The sequence below is a fragment of the Salarias fasciatus genome, chromosome 22, assembly GCF_902148845.1.
Source record: "Salarias fasciatus chromosome 22, fSalaFa1.1, whole genome shotgun sequence".
In the NCBI taxonomy this organism is placed as follows: Eukaryota; Metazoa; Chordata; class Actinopteri; order Blenniiformes; family Blenniidae; genus Salarias; species Salarias fasciatus.
In genome coordinates, this window is record NC_043765.1 from 3611530 (window position 1) to 3631550 (window position 20021).

Below are 20021 nucleotides of genomic sequence, written 5' to 3' on the forward strand. Positions count from 1 at the left end.
ACTCCACGTTTGATTTCCTGTAACATGAAACAATAACCCTTTTTCTTATCACTTCACCCTGACTGACTGACTGAGTGTGTGTGTGTGTGTGTGTGTATATGGGGGGGGAACATACCGTGCATTGTCACACTCACATCCTCGTTTCCTGGTTTCAGGGGAAATTTTGTTCGGGTGTTTGGTGCCAGAAAAGGTTGGGCTTAGGAGAAAAGGAGATTTCTTATCGACAGTGCGAGAGCTTTAAAGTGTGACCTTTATGAAGCTCATGCAGCAGAGAGGGAGGAGGAGACCAAGCAGCAGCAGCAGGACTCCAAGAAACAGCTGATTAGTAAGTATGTTGTTTAAAACATGACTATATCTTTATTCTAGAAAGAAATCTGAACTTTTCCCATCATTTTTCTGCAGGTATCTTGTGAAGAAACTGCAGGAGATCATTCAAGCAGGTGAGAATAAAGTTATTTTATCCCGCTTTTTAAAACCACAGCATGTTAAATGTCACTGATTTTTACATGAAGACTTGATTTTTGAGGGGTTTTTTTTTTTCTTTTTTTGCAGAATGCATTGCTTTGCTGTCCTGACTCTGCTGGCAGCCTCCGCCGTGGCTGAATGTGAGTGTGGCTGAAGACCATCACACAGATCATAGAACAAAAAGGCTTTACAAAATAAAAGAAAGAAAAAGGAAATGGAATGCATTATTTCATTAACCTAACTCTGAACAACACCTGTAAATACATGTGATCTGATGAATTCAACAAGACCACTGAGTTTGGATTTACTTCAGTCATCTACATGGACCTGGTGTGTTTCAGATGTGGGGGAGTCGCCCTCCTACTCCTTCGACCCCCCGGTGGGCTCTGGCAGCGGGACGCCCTACAGCATCAGCGGGGAGGGCAGGATCACCGCCGTCAGAGTGTGGGATAACTACAACTACGTCTACGGGTCAGTATCTCACCCTTTTCACGGTCCACAGTTTGAAGGAAGTGCAGATTAAATGTTCACGTCTGTGTGAAGCTCGACGCTGATAAGCTTGAGTTATGTTATCAAGATTACAGTGAAAAAAACAGATAATCATCAGATTCAAACCAGGAACCTGCACTGGACAACTGCTAGATGAAAGAAATATTTTAATAAAAGCAAGAACTGACCAATCGTAAATTAAATATGCGGTGCAGGATATCTAATGAAGTGCATTAACCTTTATTCCAATTAAACAAGTTGCAGGTGAAGAATATACAGTATAACATGACGTAATGCTGCCAAGAGAGCTACTTAAGTGATTTTCTTTTTTTCAGAGAGGAACTCTTTGATTTTTTTTTAATTTATTTACTTTATTTAATTTCATGTGACTTTTTGGTAGTGATTTCAGGGAGCAATTTGTATTTGTTTTATTGTTCTTAATTTTTTACGTTACTTTTTTTTAATGTCATTTCATTTAAATTTTTACAAAAAAAATTATTTCAATCTGATCATTTTTCAAGTTAGATTTTTATATTTTGTGTGTCATTTTTTGTGGGGGTTGTTGAGAGACAAATTCTTAAAAGTAAATTTAATTCGCTTACCATAATGTTTTAAAATTTCATTTCTTATTTTATGTGACATTTTGGAGGGTTTTTTTTTTTTTAAAGATGACTATTTTTTCTATTTCTTCCTTTTTCTTTTAGACACTTTTTTCAATTGAAATTAGGAAACTATATGAAAAGCTGCAGAAATGTTTTCAGGAAAATTTTGATTACTTTTTTAAAATTATTATTTAAAAAAAACTGACCCGCACTTTCATCATGTAAACATTACAAATAAGTTTTACTTCTCTCTCTTACTTTTTAGATGGCATGTAGATGTCAAACAGAACTTTTTTTTTTCTTTTTGTTCCCTTTTTCTTGTTTTATACTTTTCTTAAAATGAGTAATAAACTGTGAAACATTGATTTAAGTAGCTACTGCAACACAACATGTTGACCCAGAACTGAACAGCTGGTGGCAGCAAAGAGGAAAACTAGATTTTATTTATTTTTTCATTGCTGGTGAGAAGATTATGCTATGAGAGTGAGTATGAGAAAATATGAAAGTGTGCTTAAAAAAATGGAATTGCCTAGTTTTCAGCAATAATTAATCACAACATTCAGTCTGATGAGTGTTTGAGTCACAAATATAAAGTGTTTAACTGAATAACTGAAACGGTTACAGTGACTTGTGGGTTTTTTCCTGAATTTTCCCTTTAAAGAGTCCAGTGTTGGAGGATTTGAAAACCTTAAGTCAAATAAATGAAACACATTGAAATGATGATGTTAGTGATCAAAACAGGCCACAGGAAGGTGTTGGACTCCTCACACTGACTCGTCTTCTCGTCCTGCAGATTGCAGTTCCGCTACGGCACGGTGTGGTCGCCTCGGGCTGGCATCCAGGTGGGCATCATCAAGGAGTTCGAGCTGTTGGAGGGCGAGGTCATCGTCCAGGTCTCCGGGAAGTACAGCCACTACGTCAACTGGCTGGTGTTCGTCACCAGCCTGGGCCGCTCCATGTTCAATGGCCAGCCGTCGGGGCACTCCTTCAACATGTACGCCCCCAAAGGCAGCGAGCTGGTCATCCTGAGCGGCCGCTACCACGGCGCGCTCACCTCCGTGGGGGCGCACTGGGCCGTGATCCCTCAGCCCGACTCCAACTCCAGCAACTCCAAACATCTGTAAAAGACACAGTTTTTGGTGGATTTTAAATAAAAGACCATTTTCGTTCTGTGCTTCTCTTTTCAGGCCTGTTCGAACAGTAGCAAAACAAGACCAGCATCATGTAACTTCTCATGACTTCTGTTGCTTTTTCAAAAGTTTTTTCTCCATAAATTAGGTTTTTGAGTTGATGAAAACGCCTTCTGTGACAAATGTATTTATTTCTGTTCGCTGAGAAACTTAACTGACAATAAAAGTTTTGAGGAAAACCCTGTTTTCTTTCTGTTCTTCAGATAGGTTTGTACATGCAGAGTGTTTTTGTTGTTGGTTCTCTCACTGTTGCTGGCGTGTTAACATGGTGCCGACTGCAGACCTTTATGTCTCTCTCAGGACACCATACTGGGACATAATTACCTCGTCAGGAGGTTATGTAATCACGTCGGTTTGTTGGTTGGTTGGTCTGTTAGCAACATTACGGAAAAAGGACGGATTGCAATGAAACTTTGTGGAAAGGTGGGTCTTGGGCTAACTTAGAATCCATTAAATTTTGGTGATGATCCGGATCACTGTCTGGATCCAGGAAGTTTTTTAAAGGATTCTTTATAATTGAGAGATAGGGCAGTCTTTCACATAGTTGGACAGGCCCGGCGACAGCGGGCATGCAGCATGCAGCGCGGCTTGGTGACTGATTTGACCTGTGGCGGAGGTCTGCGCTCTCTGAGTGCCAAATTCTAGTTTGGGATATAATGAGTGTGGTTACATGGAGTTTATAATTCGGAATTGGTTTATTCTGAATTAAGTAATTCAGAATTATATTATTGAGCGTTGTTTTTACATGGGGAACACGAAGGATTACATCCTCTTTCATGCCGGGGTCTGTCCTGGTTGGACAGGGGGCGGCCGTGACTCGTGACGTCCTGACGTCTCCCGGAAGTAAACAGCATTTTTCTCGTCTTTCTTTCTCGATTAACTTGGATGCTACAGCTTTGAAAATGTCCGCGTTATTGAGCGGCGGTCGACCCGCTTGTTTCATTATAACCAATTCATGTAAAACTGCCGTTAAATAAATCGTCTCGAAACGCGGGCCGCCATCTTGGAATATTGCGTCATCAAGATGGAGCATGCGCAGAACGACCAGAATGAAGTCGCGCCTAATTAGCATATCCACTTTCAAAGGAGAATAAACCCACCGGTCTATTCTAATTTAAATTTAATTCTGAATAAAGTTTTCAGACTTTTACGTGGTCATTTTAGAGCGGAATTAGACTTTACTCTGATTTATAGAGGAATAAAAAGTCCCATATAAATCCACGAAATGACATGAAAAGATGTTTCTCTTCTTTGTGGATGTGACATTGAGAATATAGTGATTTAATTTTCCTCCATGAAAACAGGGAGTTGTCATTTGTATAGTTGTTTACAGAAAGAAACACAGAGTCCAAAGACTCTCAATGTTATGAATAATAATAATAATGAAACCTCATTCTGGATGATATATTAGTTAACACTTAATCACAGTTGGCCAACATCCATATTCTACTATTCTATTTATGGAATAAACATCTCAGGGAATCTAATCTCAAACTCATGTCTTATTCAGATTGTTGACATTCAGGTTGACCCAGTTGAGCTTTCTGGAGTTAGGATATTTATGTGTTATTGTATTTTTCTGGGTGTTTTTTGTTCCAAGAAAACCAAGTACTCCCTGTTTTTAATCCAGATCCACTTATTTCCTAAAAACACAACTCAGTGTGAAGTTCTGATGAAGACGACTCCAATTCCAGCTGCCACTCGGCGGATTTATACAGTACTATAATTTCCACATCTGTTGTTGCTTTGTGCATTTCAGGAGTCTGTTTCTGTCCCTTGGGGGAAGTGAAGTGACTATCACACAGCTACACCCACCCACACACACAACCACACCTACACCCACACCCACACCCACACACACACACACACACACACACACACACACACACACACACACACACACACACACACACACACATTTCATTTCTCGATCGTCACGTTACTGGAAGGCATGTCAGAAAAAAACTCCTCAAACAGGCTGAACAGACCAGAACAAAAGAAGACATCAGGAAGAAAGCGGCTCTGCATTCTGACAACCACGCCTCTGCGTGTGTGTGTGTGTGTGTGTGTGTGTGTGTGTGTGTGTGTGTGCGTGTGTTCTTGTACATACCCAAAAGTAAGGACCAAAATTCGTATTTCACCAACAGAGTGAGGACATTTTTGCAAAGTGAGGACATTTTTGCCGGTCCTCACTTTTCAAAAGGCCTTTTTTGGCCTTCTTGAGGGTTAAAACTTGGTTTTTGATTTAGGGTTACAATTGGGTTTAGGTTAGGTTTAGGGCATAGGTTAGGGTTAGGCATTTATTTTTGATGGTTAGGGTTAGGGTAAGGGGCTAGGAAATGCATTATGTCAATGAGTGTCCTCACAACGATATAAGTACAAACGTGTGTGCGTGTGTGTGTGTGTGTGTGTGTGTGTGTGTGTGTGTGTGTGTGTGTGTGTGTGTGTGTGTGAACACAATAGAAAGACTTCCTCGTACATTATCTTTCAGTCTTCTCACAATGACATCAGTCCAGATTCTCAGATAACCGAGTTTTTCTGCCGTCTGTCGTTGACGATCACTTGACTCAGACTTTCACTTTCTTTCAGTCAGCAGGTTTGTTGCGTTTGTGCAGACATCCTGGCCATGTAATCACTCTTCGGTCTTTTCCTGGCAGAGTTTGCATGTGCTCCCTGTGCATGCATGGGTTTCATCCTGACTATCAGATTACTAAAACATGCACGTGAGTTGAACATGCTTTCGAAAAGCAGCTGAATCCTGCAGCTACAGCTGTGTTTCTGCACATGAACCAGTAGATTATCAACAGCAGCAGAGTGCAGAGAATTTAACAGAAATTTACTTCAACCATCAGGAATGTAACTCCAGCTTCAGTTATGATTTTCTGCAGCTTCTGTGTGGATAAATGTTCATGTTAAAGTGCAGATATTTGTCTGCAAATGTAGGGAGGGACAGCAAAAAGTCCTCAGATGAGCACAGTCAAATAACATGTTATGAAGGTAGTACGAAACCCAACCATCCAGTTTCTAATTCAGACAGAAGGCGTGTGGCGTCGACCGTCTCCAAGAAGCCCATGTAAATTAAAGATTCACCACTTTTAACCTGATAACTGAGGTTTGCACCAACCGCCAAGCGCAATGAATATTCAGAAAGCTCAATCTGTGAGCGCAGGAAATATTTATAACACAACCTCAAGCAAGAGAATGATTTGTCCCGCAGAATGTTACGAACGCACGTGTGACGATAAATGATTTATGGTTCTGGTTGTCACTATTCCCTCTCTCATTACAGGTCTGAAGCCGCTTCCTTTGCTCTGGTTTCAGCCAGGAGACGTTGATGTGGTTTGTTGAGGTCTTTTCTCTGAAGTCTTCCTCTTCTCTTCCTGCCTCGCAGCTCCATGTCCAACGTCCGTCCTTCACATACATACAGCCCTCACCGTCGACATCTGTGATTTGTGTAAATGAATTGCATATGTGGCGGCCCTAAAATAGGGTGACCACGTTTATTTATTTATTCAGTTGACCATATTTAATTTATTTATGTTGGAAATTATTCGGTTACTATTTCAACTACTCAACTTTTGTGTAATTGAGGGGCGGAACTTTTGTTTTCTCTCGCTGCGCTGGGAATGGTTGAGGGGCGGACGCTTCTGCCGTTCATTCAGACGTTATTTGGGAGTTAAACAAGATGCCTCTCGTCTTCTGTCTCCTCTTTTCACCTGCTTAAAACAGGCAGTGTTTTTGTTACTGTGGTCATCATCACACTGAGACCTGTAACACATACAACAAAAATGAGCATATCTTCAAGTTTGACCTCCTTTTGAAATGTTACTATTTGCAGAACACAACGGTCATACATATGAATGTGCATGGGTTTTCTCCAGTTTCATCTTCAGTTGCTTTGTGTCTGTTTTATTGGGGATTGACTGTGACCTGTGCAGGCTGTTTCCTGCCTTCACTCACCGTCAGATGGGACCAAATCCAGATCTGAAAGACACCAGAGAAGATGAACAGATGGATGAACATGATCTCTTAGTTTGTTTTTTGAGGTGGATTTTTGGTATTGAGGTCAAAACCAGGTCAATACACTTGGATACCTGGAACATACGTTTTATAATATTTATTACACGACATATTGCATTCAGCTCTGTGAAACTCTTATGTATATATTTTTTGTTTCTCTCATTTCTCTGTTATATTGTACATATGTGTCTGTCTTAAATTTATATTTAAACTATATTTAATTTATATCTGTTATTTACTTATATCTGTCCTAAATTTATATTTAAATTATATTTAATTTTTCTGTGTATGGTTGGGCTTTGTACATTTTCCCATTCCACATTTCTATTCTATTTCTATTTCTTTTTTTCTGTGCTGATGGAACACTGCAATTTCCCCCTGTGGGACAAATAAAGGACTTTCAGTTCAATTAAATTCACATTTTGATGGTTTTTGAATAATGTTGTACCTTTTTTATTTTTAATTTACAACAATTATCTCATGTGAAAGGAAGTCTGTCTATCTATCTATCTATCTATCTATCTATCTATCCTCCCGCCTTGCAGAGCAGGGCAGGACTACACTTCCCAGCATGCTTTGCGGCCCTCGGCAGCTGTGCGCTCCGGCTCGGCCGCAGTAAAGTGATGAGAAGACGCCAAACAAGGTGGAATGAGCGCGCGCTGACTTTTACCTCCCCCGCCGCTGCCCCCCCGTCTCTCATGCTCAGATCAGAGTGAGCGCGATGGCCGTGGAAGGTAAGGCGCCTCTACGTCTCCATTCCTCCGTGACAGGTGACAGTTGTTGCCCGGACCGGACCCGACCGGACCGGACCGGACCGGGGCGGTTCGGGCTCAGACGCGGCCGTTGTACCGGGTCAAGTGTTGACAGACAGACAGACAGACGAGCGCGCGCTCCGTGCAGGTCGTCGTGTCGAGCTGAACGCACGGTGGACGCGCGCAGCCTCCGTCCGTGTTTGTGACATTCGAGCCGGTTAACAGGTCCGGTCTGCGGGGACTGCGTGTCCTCTGGAGGGAACCGGAGCCTCTGCCGCCACGAAACACGTTTATTGTGTTTTTATTTTTTTAATTACGCCGTGTTGTGATGCAACAGAGCCCCGTGCGCGCGTCTGGCACGCGGGCGGTGATTGAGAGCTGCTGTCCGGGCAGCAGGTGGCTGCTGGGCTGACAGGCGGACCGGAGCACCGGAGCACCGGGGGACCGGGAGTCGGGCAGGGTTTACGGGGATGCTCGGCCAGTCTCCTCACCTGGTCGGAGGCATCCTGTGGATCCAGAACCCCATGAGAGGTATGTCTGGACGGATGGATGCTGGAGTGGCTCCGACAGGCATTCCTCCTGAAGCAGGTGATTTGTCTCCGACAGCCTCCGCGCTCCAGTCCTCCCACGTGCTGAGCCGCCCCAGCTCGACCTGTCGCTCCTGTTCCCCGCCTCAGTCTGTCTTCATGGAGGAAATACTGAATCCTGGGATGACAGACATCACGATGGCTTTTAAAGTGCAGTGGTGAAGTGGTTTGGTCTGTCATCTCAGTGAAGCGTCCCAGGTTTGAATCCGAGTGTCATGAGCTCCGTTCCAGGCACAGAATCTGCATTATGGTGATGGAGTCTGGGAAAGGGTTGAAGAAGAAATGAAATGAGCAGGAGTCAGTGTTGTTGAGACTGTTCAGAGGTCTGGGTTGCATGTTTAATTGAATTTTATTCAAAGTGCTTCAGGAGGCAAACTCAGGCCCCGTTCACACTTGTTGACATGGCAACAGTTTGTTCAGTGTTTCTGCCATTTCCACAACGTGGTTTTCATGTTGTCCACTAGTTGGCGCTGTTGGTAGTTTTTGTAATGAAGCTACAGGCTGCAATAGGCCATAAACATCAACAATGGGAGACCACGGACATCAGAGCAGACAGACGGCCATGTTGGATCGTTATTATGGTGACTGTCGACTCTAAAACTACCAGGACCAGGAGGACCTGGACTGAGAGTCCTGACACTCTGGAGGGAAACATTGTTATTGTTAATTTACTGAGCATGTGCAGAACAGGTGGTGCCCAGTAGCAGCGGTTTCCACTGTTTCCATGGAAACGGAGTAGGAGAATTTTAAGGATCGACCGATATGACTTTTTTAGGGCCGATGCCGATTATTGGTACTTACGGAAACCAATAACCGATATGTCGAACCGATATTCATTTGCAGTATAAATGAACATTTTGCCATCAAAATTTAGCTGTGGGTGGGACATTGTTACACAGCCCAGAGTAGTGACTTCAGGCAGAGAGAGAGAGAGACGGCTGTATATATGATCCAAAGAGCACGTTTTTAAATAAATTTATTTTATCTGCTATTGGTGGAAAAAAAGGCTGATTCCGATTATTAGAGAAATGCCCAATATCGGCCGATATTATCGGCCAGGCCGATAATTGGTCTATCCTTAGAGAATTTTCAGAAAGTTGCATTATGTGACTCTGAGCATCGTTGTCGTGTAAACTGACCCCAAAATGATATGAAAGTTTTCCATCTTCACCTGATAACGGCCGAGACAGAGTGTTTGAGAGTAGAATTACTCTTGTGGATTACCTTGTTTTCTCCCGGGTTGCGTGGAGATGTAGATGTCTGCGTTTGAGCCTGCTGTTCTCTTCTGGACTCTGTTTTTCTGGTTTACTCTGTTTCCTCTGAACATGGCTGTGTTTCTGCTGATCTGCTCAGAGTGGACCCTTCATCCACCATCAGCCCCCCCGAGTCCGACTGAGACGAAACAGGGTCCGACGTCGGTTCCTGGAGGTGATCTGGGGTCTCCGGGGGGAGAAAAACAGAATGACTGCTTCCAGTCGCAGAAAGAGCTGCGTGCGAGAGCTGATTGTTATTCTGCAGGATTCCTCCTCTAATTTTTCCGGCGAGACATTCTGCAGAGAATATCTGAGGGAAGCGTAATCTGAGCCTCGGCGTGACTTACAGCCTCTGAGCTCCACTGATGGCGACGCTTTCATTTAAAGTTGGAAGGTTCTGCCTGCGCTCGTTCTCCCCGCCATCCTTTAAAGGAATCAAACTCATGTGAAGTGTTTTACTTTCAGGCTCCCTGAAAGCCTCGCGGAGCTCTGCTGGAGTTTAATGACCTTCTTTTGCTCCAGAAGCGGCTCCAGTTTGAGCCTTTTTGCGGGAAGAGGAGCGTCTGGTCCAGGTCCGGCCCTCCCTCCGCGGTGATGCTGTGGCTGCTTTATGGAGCTGACAGCTGACCTCCCGCTGATAAGATATCGCCGCTCGTTTTAAAGCTTGAAATATGCCTCAGATGATCTACAGCGAGCGCAGAGGCGTCTGAAACACTGCCAACCTCCCAGCATAGTCCCCCATATAAAGTTTCATTCATGCATCTCTGGAGAATCATCTTTCAAAGCTGCAAAAATAAAAAAAAAAAAAAGGTAGATGGGAGCTGAAGCTGCTTGCAGATGCACACTTTGTTCCAGAGCGGAATAGTTTATCCAGTTTTATCTGTTTCTTCCTTCCTTTGTCATCTGATGTTGTCCTCGTAGGTCGATTTAACAGCAGCTTCACGATGAAATTTCTGAATCCTGCTCCCTCTTTATCACTCTCATCTCATAGCTGGAGAATCTTCTTTGTGTTTAACCGAGGTGTCGTCGCACCGATGCTATTTTTGCAGTGGATTACCGCCGAGATTACTCTTAAAGCACAAAAGATGGCTCTTTTTGCTCTTTTTTTTTTTTGTAATTGGTGCATTAAAGCACGGAGTGTGAAATGCAACATCAGTGTAATTTGTGAGTTGAGCGCTTGACGCTCCTGCAGGACGACTCGCTCCGGATTCACTGACTTGTGTTACTGAGAGAGATGAATTATGAGTCACGTCCCGATTCGCTGAAGCTGCACTAATGAGTCCGTCGGCTGGATTTAGGGTGGAAAACTCAAACGGGGAGGAAAGCTGCGCCCCTAAACACCTAAATGCACACACACTCACACACACACACACACACACACACACACACACACACACACACACACACACGGTGCCATCAGATTGAGCAGACAGCAGCAGGAGTCTCTCTGGGCCTGTTCTGTTGCTGAAATGTAACACCTGGAAATGGTTTCTGTTTGAGGAAAAACCATTTATTTGTGTTTTTCAATTCGATACAGCATTTTGTATGATGGTTTTTGCGTTACACAGACATTCAAGTTATTATGGTGACTGTAAACCCTAAGAGGACCAGGACGAGGGGAATCTGGACTGGGAGTCCTGACGCTCTGGAGGAAAGCATTGTTCTTATGGTCCTTCTGCCGAGCATGTGCAGAACAACATTTAGGAGCAGAGATTCAGAAAACTTACGTTTTCCCACCATTATCGTGTAAACAGATACCCAAAAGGCAAAGTTTTAACATTTTCACTTGAAACGATTGTCAGGAAAACCTCTGAGATGTGAGATCCACATCCAAAGATCAAACTAGACCCTGATCAACCTTTAACACATGTTTTTCAACTGTGAAAGGAAACCACAGCACATGTAGGTCAGGGGTGTTAAACATAAGTCCCATGGGCTGAAAGCAGCTTACAAGAGGCTCCAGTCCGGTCCGTGAAATCGCCACCCAGCCTCAAACTTGAAGAATGCAACAGCTTTATTTGAAGTTTTTTGGATATTTTACTGTATTTTGCACCAGAAACTGTCTTCACGTTGAGCCTGGACGTGGAGCAGTGGTGTTATTATGTCGCTTCACAGCAGGAAGGTTCCTGGTCTGAATCTGCTGATATTTGCATGCTTTGCCCGGTTCGACCTTCACACCTCCTCAGCTTCCAGTCTCAATACTACTGGAATTAATTATGAGCTCAAACCTCATAGCCATAACTGAAGATGCATTTGAATATGTAACCATAAAAACAAATGTGCATTCGCGTCATGGATGAAGTGATTGATTTCCAATAAAGTAACAGAAAGACACAGAAATACCTGAAGCTCGTCGGCCTGACGGAGTTCTTTCTCCCCTTCTTTTGGCGAACAGCAATTTAGTTTTTATTGTTTTGTTGCCAGACTCAAGGACAACCAGTCTCTTAATTTATTAGTAATTAATCGGTTGAGTTCCACAAGTGTATTGATCCTTCGTCCATAGTGACCTTTAACCTGCAGTTTTACTAAATCCACCTGTTCAGGTCTGATTCACGCTTTGTCCGTCTCCATCACCGTCCTGACTGATTCTCCTCGTTTCTAATTCGGTCTCGATCAGCTAAAAGGTCCCGTCTCCGTATTTAGACTGAATCCCATTAAAGCCGGTTTTGTTTATTTCGCTGCGCTGGAAGGCGAAGCCGTCCCCCGAGGACGGAGCGGAGCGCTCCGCGGCGCCTTTTAATGCAAGATGCGACGTTTGAGAGGATTCACAACAACTCTGCAGAGTCACTGCTTTCTGTTCCACTGCTCCACCAACCTCTTTAGGCTGCAGAATATGGGTCAAGGTTTTAATAATTTATAACGCATGAGAAGACAATAAAACTGCGAGGCGGTGTGGAGAGTGCCGATTTGAACCTCACTTTACTGGACCGCGTGAGCAAATCCAGATGCAAAAAAAAAAAGAAAGAGAATGAAAATGAATGGGATGCCTCTGAGTGCTTAAAGCGTACAGGCTGCAGAAGGAGTAAAAGAAAAAATAATATCTCGTTTTACTTCAGACTGAGCAAAATAATCTTTGCCTTGATTTGGAGGCGTCTTGATTCTGTCAGCCTGCCTGTTCCTGCTCACAGAGTCGTGTCGGGGCCTCGTCGCTCGCTCTGACGCACCCTGTGGACCGTTACATAACAAGCATGTCGGACATGTTGTTTCCCCCTTCGGACAGATTTCGCTCTGCGTTAGCGAGCGCCCGTCGAGTGGCGGTCAGACCCCGTTTACACATTGGTCCACACGCTGACTTGCAGCTGGTTTCATGCATGTTCATCTCTGCAGCTTCAGTTACGCCACGTGGATGGAAAACAAAGTTGCAGTCGCTTGAACAGTAGCAGCATTTCCTTCATTTTCATGGATTATTTCAAAAAGTTGCGTTTTCAGAGGCTCCGAGTACCGCTGTCATGTAAACAGACATCTGAAAGTTTTGGGTTTTGTCTTGAACCTGTTGTTTAAAACTGATCCTGAATCTAATGTTGAAGTCTTCATCAAGCTTGTAAAAAAACCCGTTCAGAAGCCTGTCGGTGGCGTCAGGTGTGCTGCTCCCAGGAGAAGCCTAAAACATGCAGGATGAGGCCGGTGAGACCTGAACACTCTGATCGAATGGTGAGGAAGCCAGATTACCTGGAAACCCTACGGACGCTCCACGAGAATGTTCTTTTTGGATAAATCTTGGGTTCCGGTGTCTTTGGCAGATGGACTGAGGTGAGGCGGGGGGGTTAAACCCACCCGGCTTCGACCGACTGAGCCGCAGGACTGTTGGAGCGTGTCGGTTCGGTTATTCATACCAGAAATAGAAAGGTTTCGGTGTCATCATGGGCGCTGTGGGGCTGCCAGGCTGGAGAAAGAGCGAGAGGGAGAGAGGGGTGCTGGGTCATGAAGCAGGTTGGACGAGCTTCGGCTTTTCTCACCGCGCTATTCAAAGTCACCTGGCAACAGAGTGAGAGCAGCCGAGCCGTCAAACAGTGCGTGTGCATGAATAATGGAGCGGTGCTGTCTGGAAGTGTCCTGGATTCATATCACAACGCTGTTTCTGAGATCTGAACGTTGGCCAGGATATAAAGGGTGTAGCATTTCAAAATAAGGGCAAACGTTCTCCACAGTAAAAGAAACAGACTCTCTGAATTGAGGCAGATCGACCAAAGTTTTCTTTTTTGAAAGAGATACCCAACTACATCCCAAGGAGTTGGAAGCACATGCAGCCGCTCAGCTGGACTCTCTCTCTTCAAAAAGGCTTTTCAGACGGCTGCTCCTGCAGTTCCAGCTCGGCTCGTCTCAACTCCTCCCAGACCTGAACGGTAGCGGTTCAGGTAACGGTCAGGAGAGAGAAAAACAAGGGAACAACCCCGACGGGAAGCCTCCGGGCCGGAGCAGCGGTCACGTGCAGAACCGTTCCTCTCTGTGTGATGAACTCCTGTCCTTCACCCGGTGTCAGAAATGATCGGCTGTGAGCGCAGCCGATGGATGGACGGAGCAAAGGGTGCAGGATAACCACACATCCATCATGCAGCGCCCGTCCAGTGAAACACTCTCCTGTCTCGGACGTCACTGCCGATGGTCCAGAGGCACAGCTGAGGCCCGGAGGCCAGCAGTGTTTACCCCGGTGGCTGAGGCTGTTCGCTCCTCTCTCCCCTCTCGCCTCCCTGCATCACGCCTCCTTCACACGTCCTCCCCCGCTCTGCATGCCTGTGCACCCATTCAGAAAGCTCATTTCAGACCCGTCCTCAGCAGCCGGCAGGGAATAAAGAAGAAGAACCGTGTTTATTTGAGTGGGTGAAAAGGGATTACATCTCAGTCAGGTTACTGGAGACATGCTTCCATCTTTCCAGCCTGACTCAGCAGGGATGGGGTGAAGAAGATGGAGCGCAGTGTTGCGTAATCTCAGCCCTTCAGGTGGACCTGCAGCCTCGTTTCGTGTCTCAGGCTGAACTGCTGCTGTGTGGAAAACACAAACAGAAAACAGAAGCAGCCCCGGAGTCGTGTGAATATTCACAAACTTGACTTAGTTTTCCACACGCAGAGCTGATGCAGAGTAAAAAACACACACCTGCATGAGTGTGTGGGAGGAATGTGCAGTCATTACTGTTCCACTGGGTCTGTCTCCGGCCGGATCCGGGGCCTGAGCCGGAGCTGGATCGGTTTGCATCACCGTGGCTGTCGGCAAGAAATCCAAGAGGAGGAGGAGAAAGTCACGTCTGATACCGACTTCAGTGGAATCTGCTTTCACAAGGTGAATAATCCCACAAACGGGAAAACAAGGAAATGTGGAATAATTCTGACATGAAGTCTATTGATGCATGAAGCCAATCAATGTATGGATCAATATGTCCTTCACATTATGTTCTATCCGTGTTGACGGAAATGAAGGAGAACTCAAGCTGGTCTTTGAATGCCCTGAAAACAGCGTGCTTTGTTTCGTCTTTTGCTAATAATTGTTCCTCGTCTTTTAAGTTGTACAGGAAATGCTCATTTCACTCTTTTTAAAGCTTTGTCTTTTTGCAAAACGTATCATTCTACTGTCGAACGCCAGTTTTTCTGCTTTAACCACGGGTCGCGTCAGGCCTTTTGCACGTGAAGACGAATGGCAGCTCAACCAGTTTTATGTCTGCGTCTCCATGAAGCAATTACTCATCTGACAGGAAATGACTGTGCAGCAGCAGCGATGCTGTCCTCATCATGAAGCCTTCAGACCAGCTCCTCCTGCTGAATACTGAGACTGGGGGAGTGTTGGTCACATGACGGGGATTTTTCCCAACGCTTCACACGTGACATGCAGACTCATTAGGAATGGAGATGCGAGATGCGTGTTTTTTTTTTTTTCTTTAGCCTTAATCACATTAGAAGATCTCAGCAACGGTGAAATGAGTCGCAGCGGTGATATTTTGGGAGAGGAGCTTAATCGCGTTTCCTCTGATGTTCAAATGTAGCGCCGAGATCAACCCACAGGAGGCGTTTAGTTTAGCTTAGCATCAAAAAAAGGTGGGAGACGGAGAAGCCAGCGATCGTGAAGCATCAGTATCTTTTCATTTAACCGACAGTGCTTCAGCTTCTCCGTTCAAGAAATGGCGGATTGCGTAACGTCTGCCCGGTGGCGGAGAGGAATTCAATTCGATGGCTCCGTGTGCGACGAATCGTCGCCGTTTCCCCCTTCATGTCGCACCTGCTCCGGGCCTTCCTGCCGGCTGTGTGGAAGTGTCACCTGCAGCCTCGGGACACGTCGCTGTGAACGCAGGGCGCCTGTCAGCGCGTTCGCACACACCGGAACACGGGAAACGTGTCGGTGCTCCACATTTAGATGCCGTGAATATGCAGAAGAGGGGAAGGCTGAGGAGGTGTCGTTTGTGTTCGCAGTGTGTGTCTCACCTCGGCCCGGGAGGCCGGTTTATAACGCGCCGGACCATTAAGCCGGATGACAGCGAGGGTCCTTGTCTCTGTCGCCACGCAGGGCAGAACAAAACGCCAGCGCACCGCCGCGCCATCGACCTTGGTGAAGTACGAGCGTCGGGGAAATGAAACCCGCGGGAGGAAATAAATCCTGCTGAATGCTGGAGTCATTCATCGCTCGTTTCAAGCACTTCCAGCCTTTTGTGTGTCTCTCTTCTCGCTCCCAAATGACAACCTTCCTGCCTTTTTTTTTTTGCGAGTGCTTGGCGCCCCGTGCTTGGCGGCGTGTCAGGTCCGGTCTCTGATGACCGCCGAGCGCCCAGCGATCCGTTCTGCTGACGCACTGAAGCTGCAGATCTGAGACGGAGTGTGTGGCACAGGCGGAGGGGGAGGATGTCGGGCGGAGGCCGCCATGGCCAGGCGCTGACGTCCGAATCAGACCGCCACTTCACCGCCACTTCACCGCCACTCACAATCAGGTGTTCAGGCTCTCTCTCACACTGTAATTTCAGTGATCTTACCTGTCCATCACCTGCTGACACTGAGTAACTTGACTTTTTCAGACCCGACAGTGTCGCCCTCCACTTACAGCTGATGGGATTAAGCAGGAATGTCACAGTCGTCCTGGACGTCAGGGGTGTCAAACATGAAGGCCGCGGGCCCGTAGAAGGCTCCATTTAAACTGACACTAAGGAACTTTCAACCTTAATAAAACATTTTAATATCTTTTGTAGTGCTGTCAGTTTTAATCGCGATTAATCCATTGAGGTCTGCCAGTTGGGTCAAAGAAAAGAACTAGAGGATAATAGTGTTTTTTGTGATATTGGGACTGATTTATGAGGATTAGATTCTTCATTGCGAATAATCTCAACTTTAAAAAAGTTAATTGTTGACAGTTCTCCATGAATTAATCACGATTAATTGCGATCAATGCGATTAAATTGCGATCAATGCGATTAAAAGTGACAGCACTAATCTTTTGTGATGATACATCGACTTACAACTAGTTGAATGACCCTCTGTCACGGCCTGAGGGCGTCAGTGTTGCTTTCACTTGGACTCAGCAGCTGTGAGGAGGGTGGTAGGAACCCTGCACACTAAAACACTCCAAATGTGCGGACTGCTTTACGGCATGCGTCACATCATGATATAACATTGTTTAGCCACCATTAGATTCATGACCTCGTCGCTATCCGTCCTTCACACAGCCACTGGAAACAAATGTAGGCGAGTTCAGTCCGACAGCACGCCACCGGGAGCAGCAATTTACGACATCACGCGCTAGTCCTCATGGGAACTGTAGTATTCCTTCAGGCAAAACACTACCGCTTTTGTCCACTGGCGCTGCCAAAATCAACAACAACGGAAACTTCCTTAGTGTTGCTTTATGACGTTTCAGTGTCAAAAAAAAAATTATTTTATTAACAAAATGAAAGCAATTGCTATTTCATCGAATAAAGATTAAAAGAAGCAGAGAAAACTGTATAGTTCAGCACAGGTTATAATTATAATTCACTACAATTGATTTCAAACATCGTCTCTGACATGTAATGTGTGTTACTCGCCGTTCGTGGTCTTTGATCACAATATTCAGCAACTAATTCAGCTTTAAAATGTTGCTAAAGTTTGAGCTCTTTCCTGAAGGCAGAACTCTGCAGGTTAGCATTTAGCATTTAGCTTCCATTCCCTGTGTTTTCAGTCTTAAAATGTCCTGTTGACGTCCTGAAGAATATTCCCTTGGGTTTCAGCTGGCAGACTGAAACTTTATCCTCGAGGACGTTTGGATAAACTTCGGAATTTGTTTCCCCTTGATGTGAACAACCTGTCCAATGCAGCCCAATACCATGATGCTTCCTCCACCATGCTTCCCCGATGGGAGAAGACATGCTGAAATCATGCACGTAAACCCGCATTGAGGGGGTTTTATTTGACCCTTGCTGAGGGACGTTTTCAGACAGTCCTACTCTGTTAGATAATCAGACTTTACAGATGCTTCCAGGTGTTGACCTCCACTTACTGCAGCTCTGCTTTGAGATTCTCTGGTTCTCAGACTGAAATTAACTCCAGTCAAGACCAAAAACAGTCAAAGCCTTAATTGTAATTCTTACAATAGAAGCGTTTTGAGGAGAGGAGGCGGCAGAGCTAATTAGAACAAAGCTAATTAAATCTGACTGTCGAAGAACGGCGGCGTGTTGCTGTGAGCCGTTCAGCTTCAGCGCAGAGAACATTAAGGGATGTTTACTCCAAATGTTGTTGTCCTGGAATCAACACAAGATTCTGTCAACATCTGTCACCAAGTTTATTCTGACGATGATCAGAATCGGTGTTCTGCAGACAGCAGAGTCAAGAACAGTCAAACGTGTCCTTTAGAAGCTCCGAGCAGGTGGAAACAGCCCAGGTGACGGGATGCTCTATAACATATTGATGATATTTTGCATTCATGTATAGTCACTCTTCTGTTACCAATTCCCCCGTTTTCATTCCTCAAACTGCTTTTTATAGATACTGAGTACTGCAGAATCTCGTAAGAGCGGCATTTATAGAGCTGCTCTGATGAAATCGTTCAAAATGTTTTGTTTATGAAGCTTTTTTGCAGCTACAGATCTGCTTGTCAGTTGAACGTGTGGCCCCATCTCTGCTCTGAATGAAATACAGTCCTGTTTTCATGCATTAGAGTTGGAGGGAAATCATTCCAGCCACCTGAAAAGTAACTAACTTTTGCTCACAGAGAGCCGCTTGATTTCACGTCACCCTTCAGTGTTTTAGTATTATTGTTACTCATCAGTTTGTTGTTTATTTAAAAGCAGGATTTGTGATTGGAGGCTAAACGACACCAGTTCATCACACAGGGTGCTGAATCGTTTGAGACATGAGTTATTTGACTCACCATGAAAATGTTGATGTCTTCAGACTTGGGAAATAGCAGTTTGTAGCTCTTTCTCGCCATGCTGTCATCGCATTGATGAAATCATGATGATATAATGTCAGTCCTATTTTCATTTTAGGTTAAAAATGTGAGTCAGCCTGGATTAAGGAAACATGGTGCAGTCATTCACACTCTGGTCTGAGTCTGGACTGGTGGGACTTTCTGTGGGGAATCAGTGTTTTTTTCTGAGTCATTCAGGTTCCTCCAGTTGGAAAACTTCCATTTCAGGTTAGGTGGTGACTCTGAAAACTGCCTGAGTGTGTGTTTGTGTGTGTTTGACCTGTGATGGACTGCTGACCAGCCCAGGGTGCAGCCGGCCTTCGCCCACACTCGGCTCGGATAAAGCTTTCTAGAAGATGGATGGATGAATCCGGTCTGAACCGCTCAGCTTCTCTCTGCGCACGGAGCTCAGTGGCTTCAAATGAAGCGGCAGGTCTGAGCTGTGAATCGGACTGGATGCATATCCAATCACGTTAAGGTGCGTCCAGCAAACCAGCTCTGATCTGATGTGAGGGCGGTTAAAACACCTGGAAGCATCGGTGTGGGGCAGAGTCCATCACCTGAGTGAGAGCTGATCGGTGAAAATCACCATCCTGTCAGATTTTATGAAATAAACATGAGAAAATGTGGATTGTTTGTCTGCTGATTTCCAGTCTGCATAATATAACAGCTTCAGAATCACTTTAACTTGACATTGAGAATGCAAACCCTTTTTCAGTTTTGCTCGTACTCTGCGCTTCTGTTGGTGTTTTTTCTTTTTTTCCCTCATCATCAATAAACTTGATCTGATCTTGACCCTGCTCTGTCAGCACAGTGAATGTGGAGTGGAAGCAAACTAAAAATAGAAAGAGGAATATTTCCCTGTGAGCTGCTTCTATAGAAATGCATCCTAGATGCTGCCGTTGCCGTTTGCTTTGAAGTTGCTGGAAGTTGGAGAGGTATCGAGTTTGCGGCGCCGCACACGGCGAAGCGGTGAACTTTCCTCTTAGTCTGCAGAACTTCCCGTCGCAGCGGCCAGATAGAGCAAGTTTGTGTCTCTCATCCAATATTAATAGACATTACTCGGCTCTAAATTGAGAAATCTATTTCCGTTCGCCTTTTTCGCGGTCTTCCTTTGAAGCGCGGCCCGCTAACAGCTTTGTGCCGGGATGCAAGCTTCACGGTGAGCGGCGGCTATATTTAGCTCCTGTGTTTGTGCTGCGAAGTGGGTCATTTCGCTCCGTCTTCCTCCATCCGGCTCCATCTCACCGACTCCCTCCGTCTGTCTTCCTCCCCTCTTTGGTTCGCCGCTCCAACTTTTCCCCTTTT

The 20021-nt window shown here is 45.2% G+C and overlaps 2 protein-coding genes across 3 annotated transcripts in view; both read left to right on the forward strand.

Annotated features, from left to right (window-relative positions):
* The first annotated feature begins 283 nt into the window (after window positions 1-283).
* On the forward strand, window positions 284-2925 carry LOC115409507 (zymogen granule membrane protein 16-like). Its single transcript, XM_030120718.1, has 5 exons — window positions 284-325; window positions 403-440; window positions 553-605; window positions 807-936; window positions 2350-2925. The coding sequence occupies exons 3-5, from the start codon at window positions 554-556 to the stop codon at window positions 2678-2680; spliced, it is 513 nt and encodes a 170-aa protein (XP_029976578.1). The 5' UTR covers window positions 284-325; window positions 403-440; window position 553; the 3' UTR covers window positions 2681-2925.
* A 4444-nt stretch (window positions 2926-7369) lies between these two features.
* samd12 (sterile alpha motif domain containing 12) overlaps window positions 7370-20021 on the forward strand; it is a 93580-nt gene continuing 80928 nt past the window's right edge. Inside the window, exon 1 of one of the 2 annotated variants that reach the window (XM_030082160.1) lies at window positions 7370-7500. In XM_030082160.1, the coding sequence (XP_029938020.1) occupies window positions 7488-7500 (13 nt within the window). In that variant the 5' untranslated portion in view covers window positions 7370-7487. Of the gene's footprint in view, window positions 7501-7966; window positions 8050-20021 lie in introns of those variants that run through there. The other variant, XM_030082159.1, reaches the window with a different exon arrangement.